This window comes from Aplidium turbinatum, chromosome 13 (genome assembly GCF_918807975.1).
Source record: "Aplidium turbinatum chromosome 13, kaAplTurb1.1, whole genome shotgun sequence".
Classification (NCBI taxonomy): domain Eukaryota; kingdom Metazoa; phylum Chordata; class Ascidiacea; order Aplousobranchia; family Polyclinidae; genus Aplidium; species Aplidium turbinatum.
The window spans coordinates 5791076-5818524 of NC_137484.1; the positions used below are offsets into that span (position 1 = coordinate 5791076).

The 27449-nt window shown below is 37.5% G+C and overlaps 2 protein-coding genes across 2 annotated transcripts in view; both read right to left on the bottom strand.

Moving 5' to 3' along the window:
- Window positions 1-502: 502 nt before the first annotated feature.
- Window positions 503-13063, bottom strand: LOC145782038 (dol-P-Man:Man(7)GlcNAc(2)-PP-Dol alpha-1,6-mannosyltransferase-like). The gene is made up of 11 exons (XM_082593769.1): window positions 12529-13063; window positions 10905-11037; window positions 10212-10385; window positions 9809-9890; window positions 8727-8839; window positions 7737-7857; window positions 6798-6878; window positions 6249-6380; window positions 5040-5193; window positions 2681-2778; window positions 503-2223 (listed from the first exon to the last, which is right to left on the bottom strand). Exons 1-11 carry the CDS (start codon window positions 12718-12720, stop codon window positions 1980-1982), a joined length of 1524 nt encoding a protein of 507 aa, XP_082449895.1. The 5' UTR covers window positions 12721-13063; the 3' UTR covers window positions 503-1979.
- A 5017-nt stretch (window positions 13064-18080) lies between these two features.
- Window positions 18081-27449, bottom strand: part of LOC145782390 (uncharacterized) — a 28447-nt gene continuing 19078 nt past the window's right edge. The window contains exons 9-19 of the mRNA XM_082594173.1: window positions 26987-27097; window positions 26287-26442; window positions 25573-25668; window positions 24962-25060; window positions 23719-23829; window positions 23403-23577; window positions 22716-22831; window positions 22225-22318; window positions 21930-22009; window positions 19757-19987; window positions 18081-18812 (exon numbers count right to left, since the gene is read on the bottom strand). Coding sequence (XP_082450299.1) covers window positions 18564-18812; window positions 19757-19987; window positions 21930-22009; window positions 22225-22318; window positions 22716-22831; window positions 23403-23577; window positions 23719-23829; window positions 24962-25060; window positions 25573-25668; window positions 26287-26442; window positions 26987-27097 — 1518 coding nt within the window. The 3' untranslated portion in view covers window positions 18081-18563. The remainder of the gene's footprint in view (window positions 18813-19756; window positions 19988-21929; window positions 22010-22224; window positions 22319-22715; window positions 22832-23402; window positions 23578-23718; window positions 23830-24961; window positions 25061-25572; window positions 25669-26286; window positions 26443-26986; window positions 27098-27449) is intronic.

Below are 27449 nucleotides of genomic sequence, written 5' to 3' on the forward strand. Positions count from 1 at the left end.
GTAAAAATAAGAGGTGGTTTTTAATAAGCAGCTTTACCTGGATGATGAACTAAGGTTGCACCATTGGAAGCGGGTGCCCTAAACCTCATTGTAATCAGAACTAAACTACAGCAGTTTTGTCCTGTCTGAAGAATAATGAAGTCAGTCGGAACTTGTCCGGTGAAATCGTGTTTAACCCTACAACTAACATACCGGTCAATTTTTGTTTTTGCAATATTTTCTGCAAGTGACCATGTATTTAGCTGATACGCCGTCTAATCCTCGAGTGGGTATGAACTACGTGGCCTGTATCACATGGAGATGATATTCATCCGTGACAAACTCCCCGTGTTATATCAACTCTGCCAGATAAACCACCTTTCATCTGAATACACGCTTTTAGCGTCCAATATATGATTGACAATATTATACTGAACAACTAAAACTATAACTTAGCTATCCAAGTTTGCCGACAAGTATCTTTTCACAACATCACATTAAATACCAAATTCAATAACAATAGTAGAAATGCAAAACAAATTATATTTGATTAATTAAATCACAAAGAAACTTTTAAAAAGTTAATAAAATGCCATCAACGAGATTTTGACACAACAGCCTTAAAAAAGGCTTTGAAGACATCGATTATACTGAGGGACTTGCAAATAATTGAACTAGTGATGAAGATCAAGGGGCTGTGTACCAGCTGACGGGTGTGGGAAGCATTGTATTCAGATGAGTCTCCTGCAAGTCAGCAGTTGTGAACTGAGCATATGGCAGTTGAGCAAGTGACAACTGAGCTAACAACATTTCAGCAAGTTGCTGAAGTTGGCAAGCGATGAAACTGAGCAAGCCGAAGCTCGGCATGTCACAAAGCAGCAAAATCAGTTTAGCAAGCAGTCCGAACTGAGCAGGTAAATGTCGCAGTAGCAGAAATGTACTTGCTGAGTTGTCGCATACCGAGTGGTCTGAAGACCATTCAGATTGGCAAGTGTAATGCTTACTCGAAGGCTATACTACCCTACGTACAATGCAACATACAATAGACATCACAGCTTTGTAACAAACTAGCTTGTTGTATGACAAAAATAACAATTCTTTGCACACAAAAAAATAGTTTCAACGTCATATTACATTGAATAGTTAGTGTTTGTAAAAGACTAATTTGAAAAATAATTTGAAACATGCATTGCTTGGCCTACTATGTCCATAGGACCAGAAGCTTGAGAAAGAGCTGTTTAATACGCGGCAAGTGGTGCCATTGTTGGTCGTCGCAAATAATTTACTGAGGGGCAATAGAATGCAGGGACGACTCGTTTCGTTGCTTTTTCTTGCAACATGGACAATCGGAGGATTATTGCGGAAATTAAAAATCAGCAGAAAGGCAAAAGACTCTATTTGCATTTTTATAAATACATTCTCGGCAAATACAATTCCTAGCTTTGGTTTAAAATTTTAAGTGCTACCACCGCGAGATGTTCCTCCGTGACGACATTCGTGAGTGGTATATAACTTGCGATACACATTTAGTAAAAAAATATAGACGAGTCGCGTAGGCTGCAACTGGCTAGGGGACAAATGGTAGAAAACATCTCGCTATATAGCATCAAATTTTGTTATAACACTATGACCCTCAGTTGTAGACTCCCGCTTTCAGTGAAAACTCCCAAATTTTACAATATCGAGATTTACCTGCAAGAATGATAAAATTTATCCCAGGGGTAAATTTATTGTTTACCCCTTAGATACGAATGCGTAAATCCCCTTTTCACCAGAGCTTCCCTCGAGAAGATCCTGAGTACCAAGAAACCATTGATTATATAGCGAGTAAACTCTGCCACGGCACGATAAAAGACAATGAAGACGACATATTCCATACGTACATCGCTGCTAACGTGCTCAGTAAATACAACCATTTTGTTTCTGCAAACCCAACATAAACTGCAAACTTGAAGCAATGCAAAAAATTGGTCACGATATTCACAAACTTGTATATTGCGCTATCTAAACGACTTTCTTTCCCATAAAACCAGAGCAAGCTTAGTCTTAATCGTTGGAAATGGTACATTGTAAAAGAAAGGATGTTTCACCAAAGAAATTCCAGCAAAAACTTCGCAGGTGGCCATGCGCTTGTGGGTCATGGACCACTGCCTCTCGTCATCAGCGTCATACTCTGCTATCACGTGACTAACGCTTCCGTCCATACGTAGAGTTTCAAAGTCCAGGTTTTCGGTTTTGTTATACCTGAACACAAAACGTATCAGAATAGATATGTGACAAGCTGCTCCGTATGGTGGCAACCTTTAATTGGCAAAACTGAACATACAAGAGTAGTGAATTTAGTTTTGAAGCAACTAAAGGCTTCTTCTTGAAAGCAAGCTAGTAATGAAGCGTAAACGTAGTCGAGTTGGGAATTGACCCTTCCAGTGTGGGCGGAAAAGTAGAGCTTCGTATCCCGCAACTTAATGCCTCTAATTTGAAATATCGTCGTTCGATGGTGCAGCTTTTTTAGTTCCTTTATCAAAAACCTTTTATCAAAAAAAATTCCTTTATTAAAAAAATGTCGGGTATAATTGTTAGCTCGTGCGAGCTTAGGACGAAAATGATGAAGCCAGCAAACTCAAACTACACAACACACATTGATGATGATGATGAGAGCAGAACGGCACAACCAGGATAGCTCCCCGAGTCCCCCACTCACCTCCATTGAGGACACAGTTGGGTGAACCTCGACACACCTGTCTGTGCGGCGTAGTTTGAAATGTGGACATGAACATGACGGTTGCTGTTGCACTTCGCCTGTAATGTAACGTTGTCTGTTAGCTAGTTGCACTGGTTTGTGCTGATACAACTTGAGAGGTAAATCTGACTTCAAAACTTCAAATCTATCCTGAGGTTTTAGATCGACTAATTTGGACTACCGGAAACGATTTATTTTCTGGTTAAATATTTTTATCAACTTATGTTGGCTAGTCAAAATCGGACAACGAAATTTCAAGGTTAACGGTGAATTAAAATACAGTACTTCCGTAAGTGAAAACTCTTTCATGCGTAGGCTGATTCACTCCTTGACCTATTCGGTCACAAATGGAACTGCTATGACACGTTCTTCATAAAGGAGTAAACTCGAAATGAAATTGAGATAACAAAATGCTTGAGTCGAAACAAAATGCTTTTCTGCTGGATACTTATTTAGCAGGCAAAATGTTTGCGAATCACGACAAACGCGCTGTTCTTTTAGAGAAACAAAGCCATGCTTGAAAAGTGAAAATGAAGAAAACAAATCGAAATATCTTCGTTTTAAGCAGGTTTATTGCTGAATGGTTTCAGAATAGCTTATTGTACAAATAAATATGGATTGTCAACAGAAACGGACTGTAGGCTTATTGAATGTTTTTTTTTCTATTCTTATATATCACGATAACAGTATATCATATATGTATGAGGCTGTTTTGTGTATTCATGCCGTTTACCGTAAGTGCTTTGCAATATTGTTTTATGAGCACGTATGTTGTGTGTGGAACTAAAAGGAATTTAGTTTTAACAATGAGAAAATACAGTACTCATCCGAAGAGGAAATAAAAAAACGTGGAAGCTCTAGATTTAACGTTTTCAAAAGGAAAAGTGTAAATGCAAATATCATGTATTGCAAACAAACAATCATTGACATTGATTGAACCAACGTTTACTACTTGATCTTGATATTTAAAGCCTTGGAAATATCAACAGCTTTACAGTTCGAAATCTTCGCCTCAGCGTGGATTGATGCTACACAGAACCATTTCGCCAGTCAGTCTTATTCCAATAAACGTGCCATAACCGTTCCATTGATAACATATTCGAATAGGTTCAAGGGGCAACACTAAAAGGCGGAAATGCGGAAATAAGCCGGGCGTGAAATGGCGTATTGTCCGCAGAAGTAGCGCTTTAACACCGATGCAGAAAACGCAGAAATACGATCTTGGATTCCTAAACAGGAAAAAGGCGGAAATGCAATTTTTAACAACAACTCAATACCGAACATTTTCTTATGTTGAAATATCATTGAAACATATTGTTTAAAAGCAATTGTGAGGTCATTAAATACTTTGACTGTTTGAATTCCACAGTTATTGGAGTAAATTTCGAAATTTAATGGAATTTCTTGAAATAGGAAAAAGGCGGAAATGCGATTTTTCGCCACAACTCAATACCGAACATTTTCTTAAGTTCAAATATCATTGAGTTATCGCTATGTTAAACAATATGGACGCCAAGATCGTATTTCCGCGTTTTCTACATCGGCATTAAATCGCTACTTCTGCGGACAATACGCCATTTCACGCCTTATTTCCGCGTTTCCGCCTTTTAGTGTTGCCCGGTTCAAGGAGTTAACCAGTCCCCGCATGACAAGAAATTTCAAGAACGAAAGTATTAACAAATAACCGCTTAACCTTAAAATTTCGTTGTTGGATGTTAACCAGACGGCATTAGCTTAGCAAATACTTTTTAAAATTTATTTTGTACTTTTAAAACTTTGCAAAAGTGAGATCATGTGACGAAACAAGGCCGTTCACAAGTCGCGGGAGAGCAGCAGTTGAACCAGCACCAGCAGTCCAGCACGTTATTGATCAATACATTAATCAAGAAAATTTGAATTATTTCTAAAAGCGATATCATTTATGATTGGAAATTTTGAAGGCTGTCTTGCTCTAACTGACCTTCCACACTGAACAAGTAATTTTCGCAAAAAAACAAAAACAGAATATTACAGCGACTAAAACAGAAAAAAAGAAGAAAACTAGAAAAAAAAAACAGAATATTAGTATATATTGTTTTAAATTAAAACAATATAGAAAAAATAAATAGTGCTCAGCATTCGAAGCATTTGCGTAGCAAGGTTAGCAAACAAAGTGCAGTCTGGAGTTTGAAACGTAGGAAACAAACACAAATATGGTAATCGTGGCATGCAAGTGCTGGGGCCGGTTAGACTAACAGCAAGGCAAATAAATTAGAAATCACATATACCCAGTGTGGCCAATGGCGCCATACAGTCAATTTAACAATAGGAACAAACATACGGTTTCATGCAGCTTGGCCATGGCGCAGCCACCAGGGTAGTTGTGCAAGGATGCTGATAGGAACAGCGATGAGGCAAAGGCGTTGGCCAGAAGACACAGCAGTGACATGGTGTATAGAACTTTCCATTTGAAAGCCTTGTTCACTCGAATGTACCTGGAATATTGACCTTGGTTGCTTTATAACTTCCACAATAAGCTAATAACTATTTTCTTTGTGTCCACAGCTTGACACGTGAAACAACAGCCAAAAAATGTTTTTCTTTAACTGTATGGGATTAAAATATCTTTTTGATCTTGCGTTGCACACCAATCTCATAATAAAGAAATCACACGCAGGTTTAGCTTACAAGCTGTCTGTCAGTATTCCAGACCTCAAATGTACAAATGCAATTTGTATAATGAAAATGGATTCTTCTTAAAATAAGTTTCTTAAAAATAGAATCACACAAATGAAAAATAAACTGAAGGCTTTTTGTTAATAAGTTTAACTTAGATGTGGCTGAAGCTGAGGTTCTTGACGAGTCGATAGGAAGTGATCAGCGTGATGTGGTGCAGCTGGTGCGTAAGAATCATCTCAGGAAACGCTTTTAGAAACGTGTGCTGGCTCAGAAAAACATGAGTTTAAAAAATAACTACTTTGATGACAACAGATTGCGCAACCCCCAGCTCAGAAAAGTTGTCCTTTCATAACGCCGTTTTAAAGTCTGGTGACATTATAAATCTACATTATTAACTCAGTTCGTATGCCCTTGGAAGACAAGTTTTCTTTGGTGGCAGTTTCACTTTTTATATTTTTTGTTGTTTAGTGTTAAAAATGATTTCGAAACGTTGACCAGTAAATACGAAACTAAGCATCATCACATGGCTCAGAAGTTGTTTATTTAAACAGAACAACTTCAGATTCCACGAAATCCTTTGATCTCTATTTTTATGTGTTGCGTTGTTGAATGAAAGTAGCGATAAAATAACGCAGTGTTGCCAAAAACACACGTCCGTTTTTATTACCTACTTGATTGTTGCTTCCATCACCGCTAAATAATTTTTAAGGCAACCCACCTCGTGGGTTTCGTTCGATTTTTAAAGAAACCCAAGGGTTAGCGAAACCCATTTTGTGAGATGCTGGCTTAAAATAAAAACAGCAATGGAAATCATAAAGAAAATAAGTCTCATCTGAAGTCTGAATAAGAAGTATTGGCACAACGTACTCACAAATTTGCGATGCCGGATGCGGCCACGATATTGAAGAGCGGGAAAGTGTAGAAGATGAAGCGGAGTTCTTTGTGTGGGAGCACGGAGAAGGCAAGGACGAAGCACAGAGCAGGGATGAGAACCATGGAACACCTGTGGAGAAAAAAATCATAACTTTTACGCTCGGTTCCAGAATAGCCGCACGGAAACATGTCAACATTTCGTGGCTGGCTGTAATGACGTTGAACAAAATCGTGAAAATGTTTGACAGGTTCTTGGAAGGCACATCTCACGCGCAGCGCAATACTTAATCATCATAAACAATTCACAAAATATTATTCCATATGTGTTATTAGCTGGTGTGTTGTCTAATTGCTACGAATAAGTTACAAGGTAACTCCACTTTAAGCTTTTTGAAATAAAAAGCATACGTCGTTTTAGCACACAAAGACTTGACCTCGTTTTCTAATTTTTCTAACGAAAAAACATTCACCAAAAACAATCATATACCGCTTTTTATACTCAAAAGAATAGTGAAACTCCAGTCGTAAAAGAACATTGCAAACCTACCGGTAACGATCGACGTAAAATCCCCAGGGGGTGAACACAGCAGTTACGAGCAGGGCACGGGGGAGAGCAGAAGTAAAGTACCTGAGTTTAGAAAGCAAGAGCTCAATCAGGGTGGTTCCCATAAAAGGCGTCTACAGCATACTGTGCAAAGCGTGAATAGGCGTCAGGCTGAAAGTTTCAACAGCAATAACCGCCAGTACAAGCCTTGTCGGGTGTGTTGACATAAGCATTGCGTAACGATGTAGGCTATCACTTGGGAGCGTTGTAAAAATCTACTTACCAAAATGTCAATAATCCTACTAATGTTTCAGTCTTAACACATCAAACCTCTGTCGTTGACATGTGAATAAACGCCGAATTGGCGCAAACTAAAATTGATACCGTTGAATATTATACCCGTTGAAATTTGGATATTTCAGTTTTCATGAATTTGAGAGGTCTGATTAAAAACGAGGATGTAGTTATGTCAAATCTTACCAAATCACTTCAGGTTTATACAAATCTAACGGCCATTCTAAACACATTTAAAATAACTAAACAACATTAATTTTCCACGTCTGTCCAGACGTTTACAATTTAATTCCCAATCAAATGTTTTCAACAATACATCTTAGTTTTAAATTTAATGTTAAGATCAAATTGAATTTCAAACCTAGTTCAAGATATCTAAAATGTTCCAAGTCTATGCAGATACGCTGCCTGCACTATACCTATAGTTTCAAACTAGCACTTTTCTAACGAATAAAACATCACCTCAAATGTGACAAACTAAACAATAATTTGGAAAAAAGATTGCGAACAAAAGTTTCATTGTTAATCGTTTTATATCAAGCTGGTGTCGGTCTTTCTTTTAACCACTCCGACTCCGGGCATGCCAAAATCTGCCCGACTCCACAGCCCTGATTATCACTAGTGTTCTAAGCAAAGGAACACACTAACCAATGATATGGAGAGGTACCCCAATCCCCACTCTTGTTGAGCACAACGTTGTACCATGCGACCTCCCCTTCAGGCCATAACCAACGATCCCAAAACAAGGAATCCACCAGAACAGTGAGACCTAAGCAACAGTGGAACAAACGATAGAACTCATCAGATATAGGCTATAGATGCAACATGTAAAACAATTGAAAAGTGTAATTTTAAAAGTGCCCAAGTCCAAAATTTCCAAATGAAGTTCCCAGATTGATTGATTGAATCTTTGTCCTTGTACAGGGAAGGCTTCTTTGAGAGCTTAATCCTGTCAGTTTCGCATAATTGTAACTTTGAACCACTGACACAGGCTCAGTCACCCAGACTGGCAAAATGAAGTTTTCGATTGTTGAAGTTTGAGATTTCAGACAGGGCTTAGTTACTTTTGAAACGAAAAAGTTTTGCGTGTTGTGAAATCTGTGACAAGTGAACTGGCACTTTTGTCGTGTTGAAATTTTGCTACAACATTTAGGTGGCTGTCAAAATCACTTTTTCAAGCGCTAACTCTATCTAAGTTCGGAATGGCCCGTTTCGGTGAGTCCGATTCGGTGAGTCCGATCCCTTAACGGGGGATTTTTTCAAATTTTTTTTTTAATTATCGGTTACCGTAACCTAATTATCATTGCCGTTTTAGGGGTTAGAGGTTAGGAACTCACCGAATCGGACTCACCGAATAGTAGCAGACCCATCTAAGTTAGCAAAATGTGACTTAGACACTTTTTAAACTACACTCTTCAACCAGAAAAAAGTTTCCACGAAAGTTTTGACTGAACTAACACCACAAATTAAAGGAAAAGTAAACACAAGGTGACAATATTGTGTATTTTCATCGGCCCATCAAAGCGTTGGGGTCAGACCTAATCGTTCACGAAGTGTGGCAAGACAAGATGTCAAAACTTTCTCGCCAATCTTAAAAATATTATTTATAGTTATGCGTTTAACAAACTAAAAACGTACTTAAAGCAATGCATCCTGCGGGTATGGCATTCCATATGACGTCCTTTACTGAAGCGTGACCTTGAATAAGAGATATAAGCAAGCACACGCCCATCAGTATGCAGAGTTCAAATCTAAACATAAAAATAATGCAACCTAAAATGAAAAAATTTAAAATCGTAAAAAAGTAATGGAGCGTGGCGTCAAACAGCAATGAGAAAATCAAGTCAGGCGTTGCATAATGTTGGGAAATTATCATCTGGAATTACTGCATTGGACTGTGGCCAAAAACTCTGCTTTAAAATATCAACAGATATGCAAGAACTCTTGTTGACTGTTGATGAATAATATGTCAATATGACAAACTTAACTTTTTTTCATTTATTCAACGTTTGTGTGGATTAATACATACAACAGATTATAACAGCTTCATTGTTGTGAGATGTGGCCGAGTGGTTAAGAACGTAACAGTGGACGCCACAGTACAATCTCGACCGAGGTTCGATGCCCACCCAAGTCAAGGACGTCCACAATTCGCATAAAGTCGAAAGTTCGATTCCCACTCAAGGCAGCATGGATATCGCCACTGATGATCCCAAAGTAGGGTGAAACTAGAGTATGGCATCTACCATTTTTGTACGATCGAGACCTTACTGACTTTATAAACTCTCACATCTCCATGGTATACATTCTGAATCCGAAGACTTTAACAACAATTTTTAGTTAAGGAATGCGATAATCTTTTAGCTCATACTCCACACTAAAAGAGTCGCTTTAGACTGATTTCCAAAATGTCACACATTTTATAGACTAAACAGGAGTAGGTGTGGTAATTTTAGTTTAAAATCAATTTATGGATTCTTGTAGAAAGCAAACTCGTAACAATGGGTAAAAACTTGTTAAATTGACCATTCTAGTATGGCCGGACATGCAGAGTTTCGCATCCCATAATGTGATTGTGATGTCTGTGGCAAGAGTTTAAAATTTTAAATAGAAAACATTTGATGAGTTCCCGCTTCTCATGACTGTTCATGTTCAATTGTTCAAGCATTAGTAAAACATGCCATGATGATGAAATAACATCAACATTGTTTATATTTTACCTGAATACGATTATAGCAAAGGCAGAAATCCATATAAAGTTTGAAACATCTTTCCTCAACCATGCGCCTAATGCAGGAAGTACTAGAAAAAAAATCTTTCTTGTTAACAAAAATTTGACTGTAACATCAAGATATTGACTACACACAATATTCAATTTATCCTAGATACATCTGTTAAAACGAAAGTGCATCTACAGCCGGTAGATGATAAGGTTAGCTGCTTACAAAGTAAAATTCATTCTAATTTGGACTGAACCCACACAAGTATTAAAAATTAGGTTTAGAGAATTTTCGCAACATAGCAGCAATATCCAACCCTCAAAATTCCATTTGTCATAGTCTAATTTTATACAAACACAGCAGTTTTATTTTACTTTACAGCCAAATACTTTAATGTATTCACCTAAAACCATAGCAAATGTATTTGGCAATGGCCTTGAAGCATAAAACAGGAAATGGAATTGGGTGGCAGTGATCATGAAGAAGTGCTGGGTGACATCACGGCCAAAAGCATGGTGAAGTGATGATGTAAACTTGCATAGCCCAAACAATATAGAGCAACCGATCCAAAATCTCACTGAAACATCATAAATATTATTGCTTAAGCAACACATAATTAAGCAATACAAAAATTAAAACATTTATTGAAATTTTAATTTAACAAACATTTATTTAATGAAACTGCAATAAGCCAACATGTATATAAAACATGTTATTAAATTATAAACCACCAAATGTATTTTAGTTCAAACATCTTGTACATACTGTCTTACTACATTATTTGCTTTAATCTACACATGTACTTTCAAACAGTGTTCCTAATAGCTATGCCCATGCAGCTTTTCAGTCTTGTTTGTAGCGAAATGGCCCGTTTCAGTGAGTCCGATCCGGTGAGTCCGATCCCTTAACGGGGAATTTTTTCATTTTTTTTTAAATTATTGGGTATCGTAGCCTAATTATCATTGCCGTTTTAGGGTTAGGGGGTAGGGTTAGGGGTTAGAGGTTAGGAACTCACCAAATCGGACTAACCGAATCGGACTCACCGAATTAGTAGCAGACCCTGTTTGTAGGCTACTGTGTTCACACCAAAGTTTACCTAAGTATTGTGACAAAAACTTTGCAGCAGTGACTGCAGATATTAAGTTGATTGAAGGGTATGAAAGGATGCTAATAAAAACTGGTGCAATAAAGGTTCGAGGAACAACACCAGGGAATGTGCGATGATCATACTGCAAAACAAAATCAAGTTGTTGGATGTGGTAACACTTGTGACAAAGTAACACACATATTAAAATGTTAGCAGTATAATACTGTATATAATAATTATTGTTGTGCTGCAACAAGCATATGGTTGCTATCTTTGCTTAAACTGTTGGGATCAATGTGATAAATGTTCACCATTCCAGGTTTTTCGAGACTACACAAAAAGGCTATTAGCGAGCAACTAGTCATTTATATATACCAATTATGACATACAGTCGCAGACTTTCTGCTTCATTTGGTGGTCATACAAAACATATACCGTATATAGGTAGTACGGCAGTTGAAAGAGATGTAAATCTCTTAAATTTTTTTGTCGAAAATAAACCTAACTAGATCTCTTAACTTTCATCCAAAATTAATGTATGAAATCAATCTTAAAACTACATATAAATCACACTGACAAATGTAAATTAAGCAACAATATTTATATTTAAACAAAACAAAAAAAAATCTAATCATGTGGTTCAACAAGTCATACACAATTAAATAAATAAAGTTAACAGGAATAACAATTGTTTGTTTTAATAACCTTGTTTGTAGAATGCATTTAAAGTGCAACTCTCCGTGAACATCTCTAGAAACAAGTATTATACACAAAGTAGCCATTATGAGTAGGAAGTTGTGCAAAACTGCCAAGGCCCAATTAAAATTGATTCTTTGCTTTATGAGACTAAACATAAAATTAGCTGATACAGTAATACAGTACAACTTCATCAACTATGTTATATATTGTATGTTATTTCTAGCATTTGCAAAACAAATAACCAATGAGGTCACACACACATCTACTAAGTATTTTATTACACTTTTTTGCTGATGTTATCAGTGTGTAGACGCGGTACTAATGATAAGCCACCCAATTATGAAATGACATGTACAGAGCCCCTATAAGCTACACTTTGTCAGCCTGGAGCATCTGTTAAATTAGCGTTTGACAATATTGACACTAGCAATGTAAACTAATTAGCCCATTGATATGAAACAATCATTCATTTCCAGCAGATGGTTTTCCTGAAATTGATGATATTACAACACAAAAATAATTTTTTACAAACCTCCGAGAGACTTGTATCATGATATAAAAGATCATGGATTGCTTGGATACCAAAACTTTCTCAACTATGTTATATATTGTATGTTATTGCTAGCATTTGCAAAACAAATAACCAATGAGGTCACACACACATCTACTAATTATTTTATTACACTTTTTTGCTGATGTTATCAGTGTGTAGACGCGGTACTAATGATAAGCCACCCAATTATGAAATGACATGTACAGAGCCCCTATAAGCTACACTTTGTCAGCCTGGAGCATCTGTTAAATTAGCGTTTGACAATATTGACACTAGCAATGTAAACTAATTAGCCCATTGATATGAAACAATCATTCATTTCCAGCAGATGGTTTTCCTGAAATTGATGATATTACAACACAAAAATAATTTTTTACAAACCTCCGAGAGACTTGTATCATGATATAAAAGATCATGGATTGCTTGGATACCAAAACTTTCTTCAACTTTCGTGAAAGGACATGTGACAAGAAAGGTTACCATGACAAATAAACAAGCCATTCTAGGACCATGGTCATATAATTTGTCATACGTTGATGCTGAAGGGACAGCAGATCTGCAGTCTTTTAACATTATGATAGCCTACTTGAAATTTAAGTTATATTTTACCGGTATATCATGAAAATAGTGACCTTAAAAATAGGTGATTAAATACTTTGGAAGATAAATTAGTGGCCTAGACAACATATTATAATTTAAACATATCAAACACATTAATTCACTGACTGAATAAATTTAGTATAAGCACTTTGCTTTTTAATATCATTATGTGAGCCTTTCTTTTATAGTCTTCGGCTTTACTTCTTCTCTTGTGTTGTCGCTATATGTCAGGGCATCCATTGGTTAGCCACTGCCTGGTGTCGTCATCGATAGAAACTAGGCCTTCCCTGCCATGGGGTGGTCTGTATAGCTGACAAAGCGACAATCCTTGATAATGTGGGCTGCCATCTGCATTTTACCACACTCACAAGCAGCACTCTCTGCCAAGCCCCAGCGCAACATGTCTGCGCCATAGCGTCCAACACCAATGAGCTTCGGCTATAAACTCTTCGGCTGTACTGAGAGAGCACCTTATTATTTAAGACATGCTTTCTTTTTAGGTACAGTACACCACTGTCTTAAATAAACAATCACAAGAATTTTTATATTCTAACAAACTTAATGTGGTCTAGGCAAAGCAGTGCCTATAGCAGGGGTCGGCAACCTACGGCCCGCGGGCCGGATCCGGCCCGCCAAGCAAAATTATCCGGCCCGCAGCATTTTTGCAAATTGTAGTTGGCGGGCCAAAACGAACATCCCATTATTTTATGCTGCCATTTGGTTTTACATAACAGAATTAAGATTACTAAATGTTATGTAAAACTTTCGCAATTTTTACTTTTCCATATTTATCCGTAACGCTCACTTGTAATCACGTAGCCTGTGTACTTATGCCGCAACAATGCTTAGTTAGGGCATTGTCGCCATTTTGAATTTCCTTGATATTCTTTCTCTGCGAACTGCATTTTAGAGAGAGCGACGTTGCAGGCCTGACAGATAGTTTGATAGATTTGAAGTTTTAAGAATTAGTTTGTTTGAAGGTTGATAATTTAGAAATATGTGTAGCTTAGGAAGCAGGAATTGGCCTTTTTAGTGACAGCCGGTCCAGACTTTTAAATTACTTTATTTTTTAGAGTTATAATTTACTCCCAGTTTCATTTTTCCGTTTTTTTCAACAAGTGATTCTTGTCTTTGAAGAATTTGCTACTTGTTAGAATCCACAAAGCATAGGAAATTATCACAAAGCGCCTTTGTACCCGCGACCTATCGATCACGGGTCGCTTTGTTATAGTAAACTAGGTTTGGGGCAAAATTTAGCTTAAGCTTGCAGAAGGTAGCATCAAGGTACTTGGCAGTTTCACCTTGAAGTCCGGTTATATTAGCCTATTTACTGCATGCTAGTTGCAGGCTACATGAGTTGCGTTAGTAATAGTCAATTAACCGTATATTTAACGGCAAGTTGAGAACACAACTTACTGATGACCACTTGCAAGATGTTATGATTCTTGCCTCATCCAACCTATCACCTGACCTTCAGAAACTTTCTAGCAGGAAACAACATCAAATATCACATTAATGTTGTGCTGTCAATAAATAAAGTACTTGGTGTTTTTCGTTACCAATTGTTACTATTTTTCTTTATATTAATCTATATAAGCCTATAGTAGCTAAATATGGAGATACTCTGATAAGAACGCCAATTTTAACAATATTATGAAAAGTAAAGAAAACGGAAGTGCAAATGGAAAACTTGTACGGCCCGTTGACATCTGCGCAGTTTTGTTTTGGCCCGCGACTGAAGAAAGGTTGCCGACCCCTGGCCTATAGGGTAATTATAAGTGGACTTGTCTGTAAAAATAATGAGATCCATTTTTATTGTCATTTCTTTTATGTAACTCACAATGAGATGCTGTAACCAAAAGAAAAATAATTTAATACATAATAAAAGAAACAACATACCCACATGGGTACCGGTATTGTAAAACTGTATTGTAAAACTTGACCTTATTATTTGGGAGCTGGTGAACAAGTCAGATCAAGTCGAACTTTTATAAGAGCTAGTTCACACATGACACAGCATAAAGAGTGCATTCCATTTTCAAGCTGTTCTGAGCCCTTGATTTAATTGGACTTGCAGTTGAGAAGACAGACTCATAGAGGTGTGTATTGGTGATGGCAAAAGAAATTTGGGGGTTCGCTTTGATTGTGTATTCCTTTTAACTTTTCTGTATGGATCTAAAATCAATTAAGCTTCTTGATATCTAATCCTGATAGTGCTTTCTTCAAAAAGTTTGATAAGTTTATTCATGAGTTCTACAGACAAAACGAAGCTGGTGTAAAAGTCTCCACTCTGGTTATAAATGCTATGATGTCATACGAATAGTAAAGCAAAGGTAAAGTAGTTTCATCCTATATTTTTGGTCTATTCCAACGTATGACATGCTAGTATTTTTGACCAGAACGAAGACATGTACACCAGCTCCGACAAAGCCATTCTGCTGCTGCAAAACTAGTAAAATACAGAGTTAAAGTCCATAAATTTCCACGTCGTGTATCTTTGGGAAAGTACGGTAGTAATTAAACTTTTGCTGCAATTATGCCACAAACTAAATTATTTTTTCAAAATTGACTCCATGAAAGGTTAGTACAAGATTTTTGTTTAAAACTGGTAACATATCAAGTACTGTACCGTAATCTATCTTCCACACATCTTTTCCAGACACTGAAATCACTCAATTTTATCAGCAACTAAATATACCGGTATTGAGCAGTTTTTATCTCTCAGCTTAATCGTGGCCCACCTGAAATAGCTTGGCGACTCACTGGTTTGAAAGCACTGGCCTGGCCCAACCAATTTAAATTTAGTTGGTAAGTAAAATGCAAAAATGTCCCATACTTATACTTGATCCAAGCATCAAGGGATGAGAAGATAAGGTTCTCATTATACTCAGCTTTTGACACTAACAAGACTAGGGTGCCCAGTTCCTTTTTCTGGGCTACCTTTCCTCCAGCAACTATGCCCACCCAATTTATTGCGCCCTGGGTAGAGGTGAGCAATGTTTTTCAATAACTAGCTGAAGCTGGGAGTTGAACAAGGATTGCATGATTAAAAAGCAAACAACTTATCCGATGCACCATCCCACTGCCACAAGCCAGCCAGTAGTACAATCAATCAATGGTTTATTTGCCGAAAACAGTAGCCTACCGTACTGTGCCATACATGGTTGAAATATGCAAGTTGCATACAATGTATCTAGCCTACCGGTATACCGTACACTGAGTATATGTACACCATACACCTATACACAAAAGTGGCACATTCCTATACTAACGGGGAAACAACAAAATTACCACATGGTGTACTAATCAATTGCCACCCTACAGAAATGATAATTTTGTCACTTCAGACACACAAAAAAGTAATAGAAAAATACAACATTGTCGCGCTTTAAAATAAACATTAGGCCTACACATCATAAGGAAAACAAACATTTACACAAAATTACAAGAAATATGCAGAGATTAGATTTCCATAACAATAACATACAACTTACGATTCTCCATAGCTTTGTAAAATTAGGGCTTTCATGTAGACCTGTTTTAAAACAGTAAAATAACAAGGCAACTAAGTAAAATGCACTGACCCACAGACTAATCTTTTGTAGTTATCACATTCGTTTCGGTGGCTACATTCAGTGTCAATTTGAATCTGCATTGGTTACAACTTAATAGGCACATGAAACTGTACAATATCGTATTGCTGCAATATCGCATTTACAACTTTAGTTTTCAGAGATGGGAAATACCTGTCAAAAAGCTTCGCTTCACTAAACTAGTTTTGCACGCCTGACTGGGTAATGTGGGGCCCTAGGCTCATGCTAGGCTAGAAATCTCTCTGGTGTCAAGCGCTTCTGACGTCCGACGTCACGAGCGCTAGAATCCACTTGATTTGTACAGATACCGGGTCTTTTTTTTAAATGTAGGGAATTGAATTTAGGGGATTGCAAAGCACTGAATTTTTGTAAAAATGCCGAATCGCATTCTGGTTAGTGCTTCATACACACGTAGATTTGCCGTTATGTTACGTTGTGTGCTTGTGTTTAGAGATTGCAATGCTTTGGCCTACAGTGGCGTTCTTCCAATCAAGACTAGGGTCCTTTTTAAAAAACAACAACCATGATTTCTGACTCATTTTTTGGTCATTTTCTCATTCACTTTTTATTTCAATAAAAAAAATGCTTAAAAAGCATGACCAATTTATCGAAATAGAAGGAAGATGTAGATTGATTGTAAGAACCTTTATTTCAGACTGAAAAAGGTCTCTTTGTTTACTTAGTCCTGACATTTTACAACAATTTTAGGCTCAGCCTACGTCGCAGGCCCATTCGTTGTAGCGATTTAGGGTAGCGATCAAGGTATAGCGATTTAGAGTGTTCACTTTTTCTGCAAACCTTAGTCTAGGGCTCTAGGCTACTTGTATTCAGAGATGTAGCCTACGTATACGCCGCAAATTCTACGCCGCATACTTGCGGCGTAGACTTTTTGTTTGCGCTAACGCTTGCGGCCACATTTTTTTAGATAGTGTGCGCTTGAGGCTACTCCGTAAAGTTTTCGCGGTTTTTTAACGCATAGCGTCAACGCATACTTTTTAATGTATTTTTTTGGCTACAACACGCCAATACCTTCCAGCGCTGCAGTTGAAAGAATGTTTTTAATGAGCAAAGACATATTAGAACTAAAACACAGCAAAATGTCAGATGAACACTTTCAGATGCTTGTGTTTCTTCGTGGAAATTCAAAATAAAACTTGTTTGTTTCGAGTGGTTTATATCGTGTGAATGTTTGGCACCTAGCAAACAAAATTAGTTTACGCTAGTGTAGGCTATGACGCTGACGTTGACGTCGCCAACTTTTTTTACAAGTTGCGTTGACGCATAGCCTACGGCGTAGCCTATGGTTTTTCGAACGTTTGCTTTTACGCTGACGGCGTCAATATTTTTTGTATGCGCGTACATCACTGCTTGTATTAAAAAAAGTCCGCCCCGATAGCTATAGTTGGTTACCGCGTGACTTCGTGAACGAAGAAGCTTCAAGATCAGGCGGCGCTGGTTCGACTCTCGGGGTGTGCGCTTGAGCAACGCATTCTAAGGACTGCTCTCCATTCAGCGGCACCGAATGGATGAAATAATTCCCCGGCAACAACACTTTAACAATCGGAAACTTCACTCTGCCAATCTCGGTAACCGGCCCTGAGTCAAGAGCCTCTACAAGTATGCGAAACTACCAGGAATAATCTATCAAGACTTTGTCAGTCCGAGGATAAAGCTTCAAAACCAACCAGGGTAATTTATAGCTTGCCGTTTCAACACAATCATTAATATTGTTTACTTTTTATACTGTATTTGTAAAGCAATAAAAAAATCTCAATGCAAAAATGAAATATGTAGAATAGAAAGAAACTCATTAGCCTAAGTTTAGTAAACTAGGCTAGGCCTATAGGCCTACAAGTTTAACACACACTTCAGCATAATTATAGGCTGCATAATTTTGCTGTTAAGAAAACCTTGCATATTTGAAAATGAAGCAAAAAATTTTATATACGCCTACTTAATAAGCATATTATTCTAACTTAATAACTATTGCTTTTTATTAGCCTTGCGCATTAGCAGGCCCATTATAAAAGAAATGATAATTTCGATTTCTTTTGCAGCAAAAAACGCTTTAGGCCTATTGAACATGCAAAATCAAACAAGTATTAATTTAAAATTTCGTCTTGTTATTGCAAGCATGCATTTTTCTGAGTAGGTCTTCATAATAATTTATTGTGTCTTTTTCCTTTGTTTTGAACTATGGAATCAGACACTGATCTTGAAACATCAGTAACTTTGCTTTCCATTGACTTCACTGTTCCTTGATTCATGTGCGTATGATGATGTGGGATTAGGAACATCGGTGCGATGGGACTGTTTTTTATGTTCAAGTTCACTTTTTTTATGTTTGTCCGTGTTACTGAAAGACGATAACTTTTCAATAGGTCTGTCGTCTGCAGAAATACTTTGATTGCTATAAACGTTCTTTTCCATCCACTGCGCGGCAGTAGAGGCAAGATGAGTCAACCAGGAGCGCTGAAAAACAAGAAGCTTTGCATACTTTCTGTGGTGACTCATTATGGTATAAAATTGTACTTTTCCAAAAATGTAGTTATTTGGAACATCACATTTAAAAAATATATACAGTAGGCCTATATAAGTTTCTGGTAATATTGCTATAAATAACGTTTGATGGAAAGGAGAAAAAGTGATAAACAAAAAATTGACATATTTGAAAGACTGAAGAGGGGACATCGAAGAATAGCCTTCAACTTATTAGAGTGACACGGTATGTTGAAGTATAAACAATAACCTTCACGACTAAGGGCAACTCTGATTGACAGAAGCGCTGTGGCGTAATTTGATGATTATGCCAAGAAAAGGACAATCTCTCAAAAGCGGTGCATTGGTTTTATTTTTGACGCAAAGTTAAGCGTGTGTTCAGTTTTGCATTTTCTCATGCCATACAATGCATAGTTTTCATAAATGCATCATTTGGAAAGAATAAATCTTATTGGTGAGGCTACATAGACATAGTTCCATCATAAGCAGAAATGACCTGCTGTAAAATAATCTGTTGTTTGCATACAACGGTCGGCAGCAATGGCAGCAATGGCCGAGTGGTTAGCAATGGCCGAGTGGTTAGCGCGTTGGGCTCGCAGTCGAGAGCCTGCATGTTCGACTCCAGCCACCTGCACTTGCTGTTGTTTCTCTGGGCAAGAAACTTTACCATAATTGCCTCTACCCAGTGATCGATTTCGAGTAATGAGTAGTACCAAATTTAAGTCATAAATAGAGTAGACAACCGGAAACAGACATTGCCGTCGGCTGCAGCGTGGGTCAGGTGTACGTCGGAAGGCGTACACCGATGCATAGCGCTCAAGTCCGCTTTCCCGCAATGCAGGATAAAGATAAACAAACAAACAAACACAACTCATACATCCAGGCCTACGCATTCGAGTCCAACAAATTTCACTTACTTTGACGTCTTCAGTATTTGCTTGGAGCATAATAACGGAACACATTTGTTGAAAACGATTTTCTTGGACTAATACAAACGCCTTCTTTAACCCCACGGAAGACGCTTGTTCGCTTTCAACGTCATAAACCATGAATCTATCCAGCGCGATAGGTTGTCTGTATACGGTAAGTAAAGTGCCGTCCTTCAGAAAAGCATGTTGTTTAAGACCCGAAGGAATTTCCGACGATTTCTGCAATAAAATCAACTCTTTGTAGTTTATAGTGTTTATTTTTTAATGGAGGCTCAGAGACAACAACATAAACGTCCATGTCTTAAAAATAATTGATTAATTTACAGCAAAGAAAGTGACTCTCGTCCACTGAGAAATTAAAAGGCTACTAAAAGAAACCATTTTGGTCCAATGGGATACCGGTATCAATGTTGTTTACGTTTACGATGTCCTTTGTTGCTAATGCTGCAAACACTCTACTTCGGCTATCACGCATTCATGCTAATAGTTTTAAGGTTGGAAGATTAAACCTCAGCATGATAATGTCTTAGACAGACCCTAACCTAAATGACATGTTGCTAAAACTTTATGGTTGACTACCAAACGTTTTAACTTGTCACTGAATCTTCATGGTTGTTGCGGTGTGCGAACTTGTAAGTTGCAGGTGGAAAGACACAAAATGGGAAAAATTTAACCAAAAACAACAAAAAAAGTGTCTAAACAGCAAATTTTTCTCCTCCTGTTTTCTCTTGTATGAAAATTTCACTGTTTACTCTCAACTCAGTTCGTCTTTGAACTCTCATATCTCTTATTTTATGTCGTTGCTTTGCTCTATAGCAGGGGTCACCAACTTTTTTTGACATGCGGGCCACTTTAGCACTAAGGAGAGCGCTGTGGCGGGCCGCACTAATAAATTTTTAGTTAAGTTGACTATTATGCTAGAAAAGAACGCATTTCGTACCCAGTAGGCCTATCCAGCGTTACATGTTGTTGATATTTATCTTAGAATACCGCAGCAACAAAATTAGTCGAACAACGCTACCACCAGGCCATGCTCCTTTAACAACACTTTTGACTTTCTTTAACAATGCCTAATAAACGAGGCCCCTTGTTTCGCGCACTTGTAGCGGGGCAAGCGGTTTCATCAGAATATTCATCGCCAAGCAAGAGTGGTGTTGTCACTTCGCTTCACAAAAGATATCTTGCCATTAACAGTTTCAGTAAACATGGAAATGTTTGACACATCGCAATACAGGCAACAATAGTGACCTGCAAACATATCAGTGAAAAATAGGCTCCAATAACAGGGAGAAAGAAACCAGGCACCATGAAACAAACGCTTGTGGAAATCACCGAAAAAACGTTTCTATCGGTAACTCATGAACAGTGTTTCCTCTAAAAAAGCAATGAGTTGGTTTTCACTGGCGGTGCTTATCAGCATGGCAAGAATTGTTGATTAACAACATTTTGCTAATTTTACTAAGCTAAATACTTTCGTATTACAATCAGAAAAAGTGTTTAAATTTATATACAGTATAATATTTTGCCAATTTATTATAAATTGAGTTGGCACACTGACCTAATTTGCCAACAAAAACTTGTATAAAGGGAACACTGCTCATGAAACACAAAAACGTTGAAACGCACATTAGTATTTACATGACATTTACAAACTTAAATTAGCAACCCTATATGCTCACAGACAAATTCGAAAACAGACATTTTAATCAACTACTAGGACAGTAGGACAGTGTGGCTGGACATTGTATTGGAATAAGTTTAAGCGACTCCCACTTAGAACTACAATCTGATTGGTCGGTCGGTGGAATTGTATGCAAAGCAAAAATATGCTTCCCGGAAAGTATTTTTTGCCTTCATGCTGTTTAACTCCTCACAAAAAGTATTTTTGGTGATAGGCTACTTGTACGCTGATGCCTTCCACGGGCCGCACATTACAGGGTGGCTGGCCGCATGTGCCCTGCGGGCCGCCAGTTGGTGACCTTTGCTCTATAGTTTAGAAACTTTAAGTATTATATGAATTGCGATGATTCAAATGCTTTACGTGGTCATAAAATCTAGAAGATAGATTGTATGTCCCACGCTTGCATATCAAAAGGAGCAAACTTTAGTGAATTAACACAATTTGAATAAATTTCAAATGTTGTCATTCGAAATATTATACCCGTTTTCCTTTTTTAGCCTTTGTAAGCAGTAACAAATCATCAAAGAGGAAAGCGTAAATATCTGCAGATTTTCCATTTTCTGAAAAAAGAACAGTTTACACTAATTGAACTAGTAACAATGGCTACGCTATTTTACCACGCTTTTTTGTTTTCACTGCAAAAACACCAGCAAAAAATAACAACTCTTCACCAATCACCATTTTGCATTCCAACAGTCTGTATAGCAAAACCCTGCTTCAACTTGGTTTGATCCATCGTAAATTAATTGAACTGTTGTGGCTTAGAAAAATTTACCTACAACCGCAAGAGCTCCCTCAAGGACGAGTTGTCGCTTTGGATTAGCTATGAGGTTTTTGCAAGGTTGAACAGATAAGACATGACGGAGAGACTGTGAAACATAAAGTTCAGATTGGTTGTGTGTTAACTTACAGAAAACAGATGCACTTCAGGTAGGCCTGCCCTAGACCATTCGACCAACGATGAATTCTCCACTCAAGCGGCCAGATTCTTATGAGCCCGTTTGCCAAATCATTAGCAGCTCATCAAAAATTTACGTTGCAGTCAGTTCAGTTTGTTTTTATTTCTGACCATCACAACGAAAAAACAATATATGGCAAACGGAAAAAAGATTTCGACAGAAGCATTAGCTTATTTGTGCATGCTGGAACAAAGGTTTCAAGCTTATCTCAATTGCAAATTTATCATCAGCTTTCGTTTTATGTTTCCTGAAAAAGGGCTAGCCTACGTCTATTTGCACTTCGGTTCAAAAGTAGTCGTAGGCCTACCTCAGGAAGGATTGTTTTGTTGTCCATCTCATACACAGGAGGCCACGATATCGACCCTTCCAGATCTTGAAGGAACTGAAACTGGGTCAGCCATGATACTCGTCCTTCTAGAGCGGCTAAAGTAACCGTCAAAAAGTAAAATATGTGTCAGCAGTGTTAGGTAGCCGATCGTAGAATATCTCAACGATCTTTCACATGAGCTTGCAATTTCGTTTCAATTACTGTAAATTATTAATAAATTAATAATGTAAATAGGCCTACGCCATTTATTTTTGCATTTTTTTTCTTTTTTTGTGTGATTTGAATATGGGCATTCTTGTGGGATGCAAATAAATAAAAATAATTAGTCAAAGCAACAATGAGCAGAAAATACGTGTAAAAACAAAGCAGGCTTACTCGGCTACAGTGAGTGATAGAATTTTGATAGAGACGGTAGTGTAAATTTTACAAAACCAAAAACTAGAATGATAGCAGATGGTTAACGTTATGGATAGATGTTATTGGATACTTTTTATTGCGACAAAAAGTGAAATATAATTATGCAAATCTTGTAGGCATGCATCTGGTCACAATGAATAAGCATAATAGGCTGCAATAAAATGAAAGTCCATTAATGAAGCCACATGATTACTAGCCCTACAGTCATCTTATAAAATTAAAAAAACAAAACCTGTTGTGATTTCTTACATAGAGATTCTTCTACAAGCAGCAAGGTTCCTTCTATGGATTCAGTCTGCTTTTTATCATCAGTGTACTTTGCTATATTCCGCAGGAGCAGAGGAAATTTGGTGAGACGTTGCATTGGAGTGACCAATAAGTCATTGATTTTCAATCTCTGACATCTCGGGTTGCGTTCACACCACTAAAGACGCGATTGACAGGTTGAAACTAAAGCAATATTTCGTGTTTTGTCAAACCAAAAGCGTTGTGAATAGATTTTTACGGTGACTGTAAAAGCGTTCGAGATATACAGTATATGCTTTTGGTTCATGCACCACCTCACCTCTAAAAACAAAAGGTAGTCTTCATTTGACTTGAGGTTTTCTCGGTCACTTAAGGAGTTGCGGTATCCGCTGAAGTACCGTTGATAAGGTGGACACATGATGCTACCGAACTGAGGAAGTAGCACATCAAAATTATTTAAGAACCTGAAGAAGTTAGCAGCCAGCAGGTTTGTGAAAAAGAAGCAAACTAGTAGGCTACATTGCAACATTAACCTTTCCTTAAATCTTTATTATTTATCAAATTTTATAATTAATATTTGAATTAAAATTTTACATTTTCTCCTTGCACCGCATATAAAAATAATACTTAATACTCTACCCCTACTCCATGGTTTATTTCTATGTTTACAGCCTAGACCTAACTGAAATTACTAATAGTCTTTTCAAAAACCATGTGCTCTGTAGGTTATTATAAACAACGCAACGGTTGCAATGATGTGGTAGCCGATTACGTCGCTGCATCTTCAGAATTTCAGTTTAGCAAAAAGCTTACAAAGAAGTTTTTCAAAAAGGTTGAGCCGCCGTTACGCCATAAGTTTCAGTTTGGTATGTTGAACACAAGAATCCAAGCCAACTATAAACACAGCAAATATGCACTAACACATTCAAAATGGAGAAAAAAACAGTCACAAGTTAGGTCTGCCCGAGACAAAAGTGATCATTAGCTGCCTTACAAGAGGGATGAAAAAGACAAGTGCAAATATTCCTCCTAGGCGTTTCATGTAGGCTACTGTTCGTTTATGGCCAATAAGTTTATTTATAAATAAACCTTTTACTACTGTAAAAGGGGGTTTTTAATATCTTATCCAAATAGAAACATCTCATTTATTTGAATAGAATACTAAGGTAACCAGCGTTGCGGTCCCTAAAAGTACATTTCTTCTAAATAAATAAGCTTTAAGCAGAGGTGGGCAGTATAGCTCGTCTGTATGTAGTCGTCGTCGTGTGAGCCTCTGGGGCCGAGGGTCTATCTTTTTACCAGCCCAGAATCACGATGTTCCCGGACTACACTGGAAGGCTACTAGAGAGCAGCCAGTCTTTGGTTTCATCATCCTTGACGCTATTGTAGTCTGATGTCCTATAAGTATATCAGACGACAAACCCATCCTGAATCTTTTCGTATTTTCAGGATAAAATGTTTCGACAGTTCAACGTTCTATAAAACAACGCAGTGACACTAGCAGAATTAAGTTTAAGTCTGAATTCTAACAATATTACGATGTCATGTTAAAACCAACCGACCGTTTCAAAAGCGGTGTCAATGGCATCAGCAGAACCGAACTGACTTGGACGTTTGTCACCGACCACTTTGAGCAGGGCGTGGCAGAAGTCCATGCTGACCTTCAATAGAACATGTCGTTTTGTAAACACAAACACCTGAGTTATTTCAGTTTTAATTGTACTATAAGTGCAAGAGTAACTTATTCGAATGTTAGGCTTATTAAACGAACTCGATGTGACTCGATTTAAGTTGCACAGTAGCGGCTGTGTCCTGATAAGACACTTAATGACACATCAAAGCAATTAAGAACTGCTAACAGGACGACAATAGGCTACGTCCTTTTGCAGTTTTCTGCTGCCTTTAGTGTTGCATCTGCAGTTCGCAATCCACCGCATGTTATCGCAATAGCTACAAATTAAAGTGATTATTACTATTATTGATAAAAATGATAAGCCAAGTTACGCTGCTATAGAACGTGTTCGAGAAGCGATGTTGATCTATTCTTTGCTTCACTTGCAAGTCAAAAATCGACATCTTAAGAAATTTCAGAACTCAAAAAGTGTGTTCTGGCTATAATTCAGTTAAAGTAAATAATGTTCAGAGAAGGAACGTTAAAGCAATCTTTAATTACTTTGCATAATTCTTCCAAGTTTCCAAACAAACATCTTACGTCAACTGAAAGCAGAAAACCTTCACACTGCAAATCCTGCAATGGTTCCATGAACACCTGGAAGCGTATCAGTTTTTTAGTGTAGGCTAAGTCTATTTTCTAGGATTAGGCTTCTCAAACAATTTTTTAAATGTCAACATAGCCGACCTCAATATTGGAATACAAAGACAAAAAAAAGAATTTATACAATATGGCTAACAAATCTCTAGACATTTCATGAACATCACAACCAGAATTTTGAGATGTTGCCTCAAATTGGAAATAAATTATTGTAAAATAACAACAAATGTAAAATAACACAACAAGATAACTTGACATCAATTGGACTGGTCGTACATTTTTCTTGAATTTACAATTATTAGGCAGTGCATCCTATGGATCCATAATTGGGCCTCTCTCTTGCACCAGCTTGCTCGGCGTGCAGTTGTTCTCTCGCGTTATAAGTTATTGCCTTTTTCATTATTTTTACAAACTATTGTAAACTTTGTAATTTTTGCTGGTAAGACCTTCCAAAAAATAGACTTTACCTTGCTGGTTGCTACTTGGGTTAATAACCAGCCACTTTGTCACACTGTAGATCCCCAGTTTAATACAAATAAAGAACGTTAGGCCACTCATATTGTTTTACATTCTGCTTATAGCTCTCATCTCAAATGTCTACATACAGTGCATTACCTGCCGTAAAACTAGCAAATGGTCAATGAGGTAAGTTCTTTCTGAAGTGAACAATTCCCATACAGCTTTGTGGCGTCTCCTTTCCCTTGTGCTTCCGTTCTCAGCTCCAACTACAAGTGACCCGGATGGAGAGCGTTGTAGAACCCGGCAGTCACCCTTCAATAAAAGGAACGCTAAAGTTGAAATCCCACAGCAAAGACAAATTGCCACAAAATGTTAGTTAACATCACTGTTTGCTATTGCTTGTGAACTATGGGAGGCCTTGAATGGCAGGCTTAAGCCGTTTTTTTAGCCAAATCCTTTTCCCATATTCTTTATTTACACAACCAAGCATAAACGTCGCTAATCACTATAATAGCTCATATAGTCACGTCCAGGAACAAAGTAGGCTACCAGTAGGCCTACCCATGGATGAACAACCAGATGGCAATAAAAAAACATCTTTACAAACCTTTTCAAATAGGTTTCTTACTCAACTTATCGCAGGAATAGATGAGTTGTTACATATTAAGCTTATACAGACCCGCCTGCAGACGTTGAATCAATGTAAAAATGACGGATTTTGCTGTCTTGGGACTCGCACGTCCTCCTTGGAATAAACCCGGGCGTTAGTCTCCAATTTGAAGACTTGAATACCACATTCTTCATACAATATGAAATGCAATTCCTGACTAAGTATCTTACGTAGACTGCAGCTTACTTTGCAGCTTTGGAACTCTTGCAATATGGAATCCAATGTTTTATCAACCTTGCTTGCATTCCAAGTTTCAAGAACCTCCTCTAACTTTTGTTCGCGTGATCTGTCTTTGTTCTGCATTGAAGGAAAAAATCTTTGATAAAACGAATATGCATGCTTTAAAATTTTAAATAAATGATTGATTAAAAATGTTTTTCTCTTATGGAAGGCTGAAGATTACTTGGAAGCTGACGAAATAAATTAAATAGACGGAAAAACGACGTCAAACGTCGGCTATTCCTGGTGAGAGACCGTCGCATGCTCTCGGGAAGCATCGAACCGATGTTCTAGAGCATCGTGTCCATGTTTAGCTTATTTTAAGCTGCTACATTTTTGTCAGTGCAGCTGTTGAGAAACCCAGTTAGCAAATCACTCTTTTGTACTTTGATGCATTGCAAAGAACGATTAATTTTCAGGCTGAGAAAGG

Coding starts and splice junctions, on each gene's coding strand:
- LOC145782038 (XM_082593769.1), bottom strand. CDS start 12,720: ATGTTAAAAGACTGCAGATCTGCTGTCCCTTCAGCATCAACGTATGAC. Junction 5,194..6,248: donor GCATCCGGCATCGCAAATTT/GTGAGTACGTTG, acceptor TCAATATTCCAG/GTACATTCGAGTGAACAAGG. Junction 2,779..5,039: donor TGGCCAAGCTGCATGAAACC/GTATGTTTGTTC, acceptor GTTACATTACAG/GCGAAGTGCAACAGCAACCG.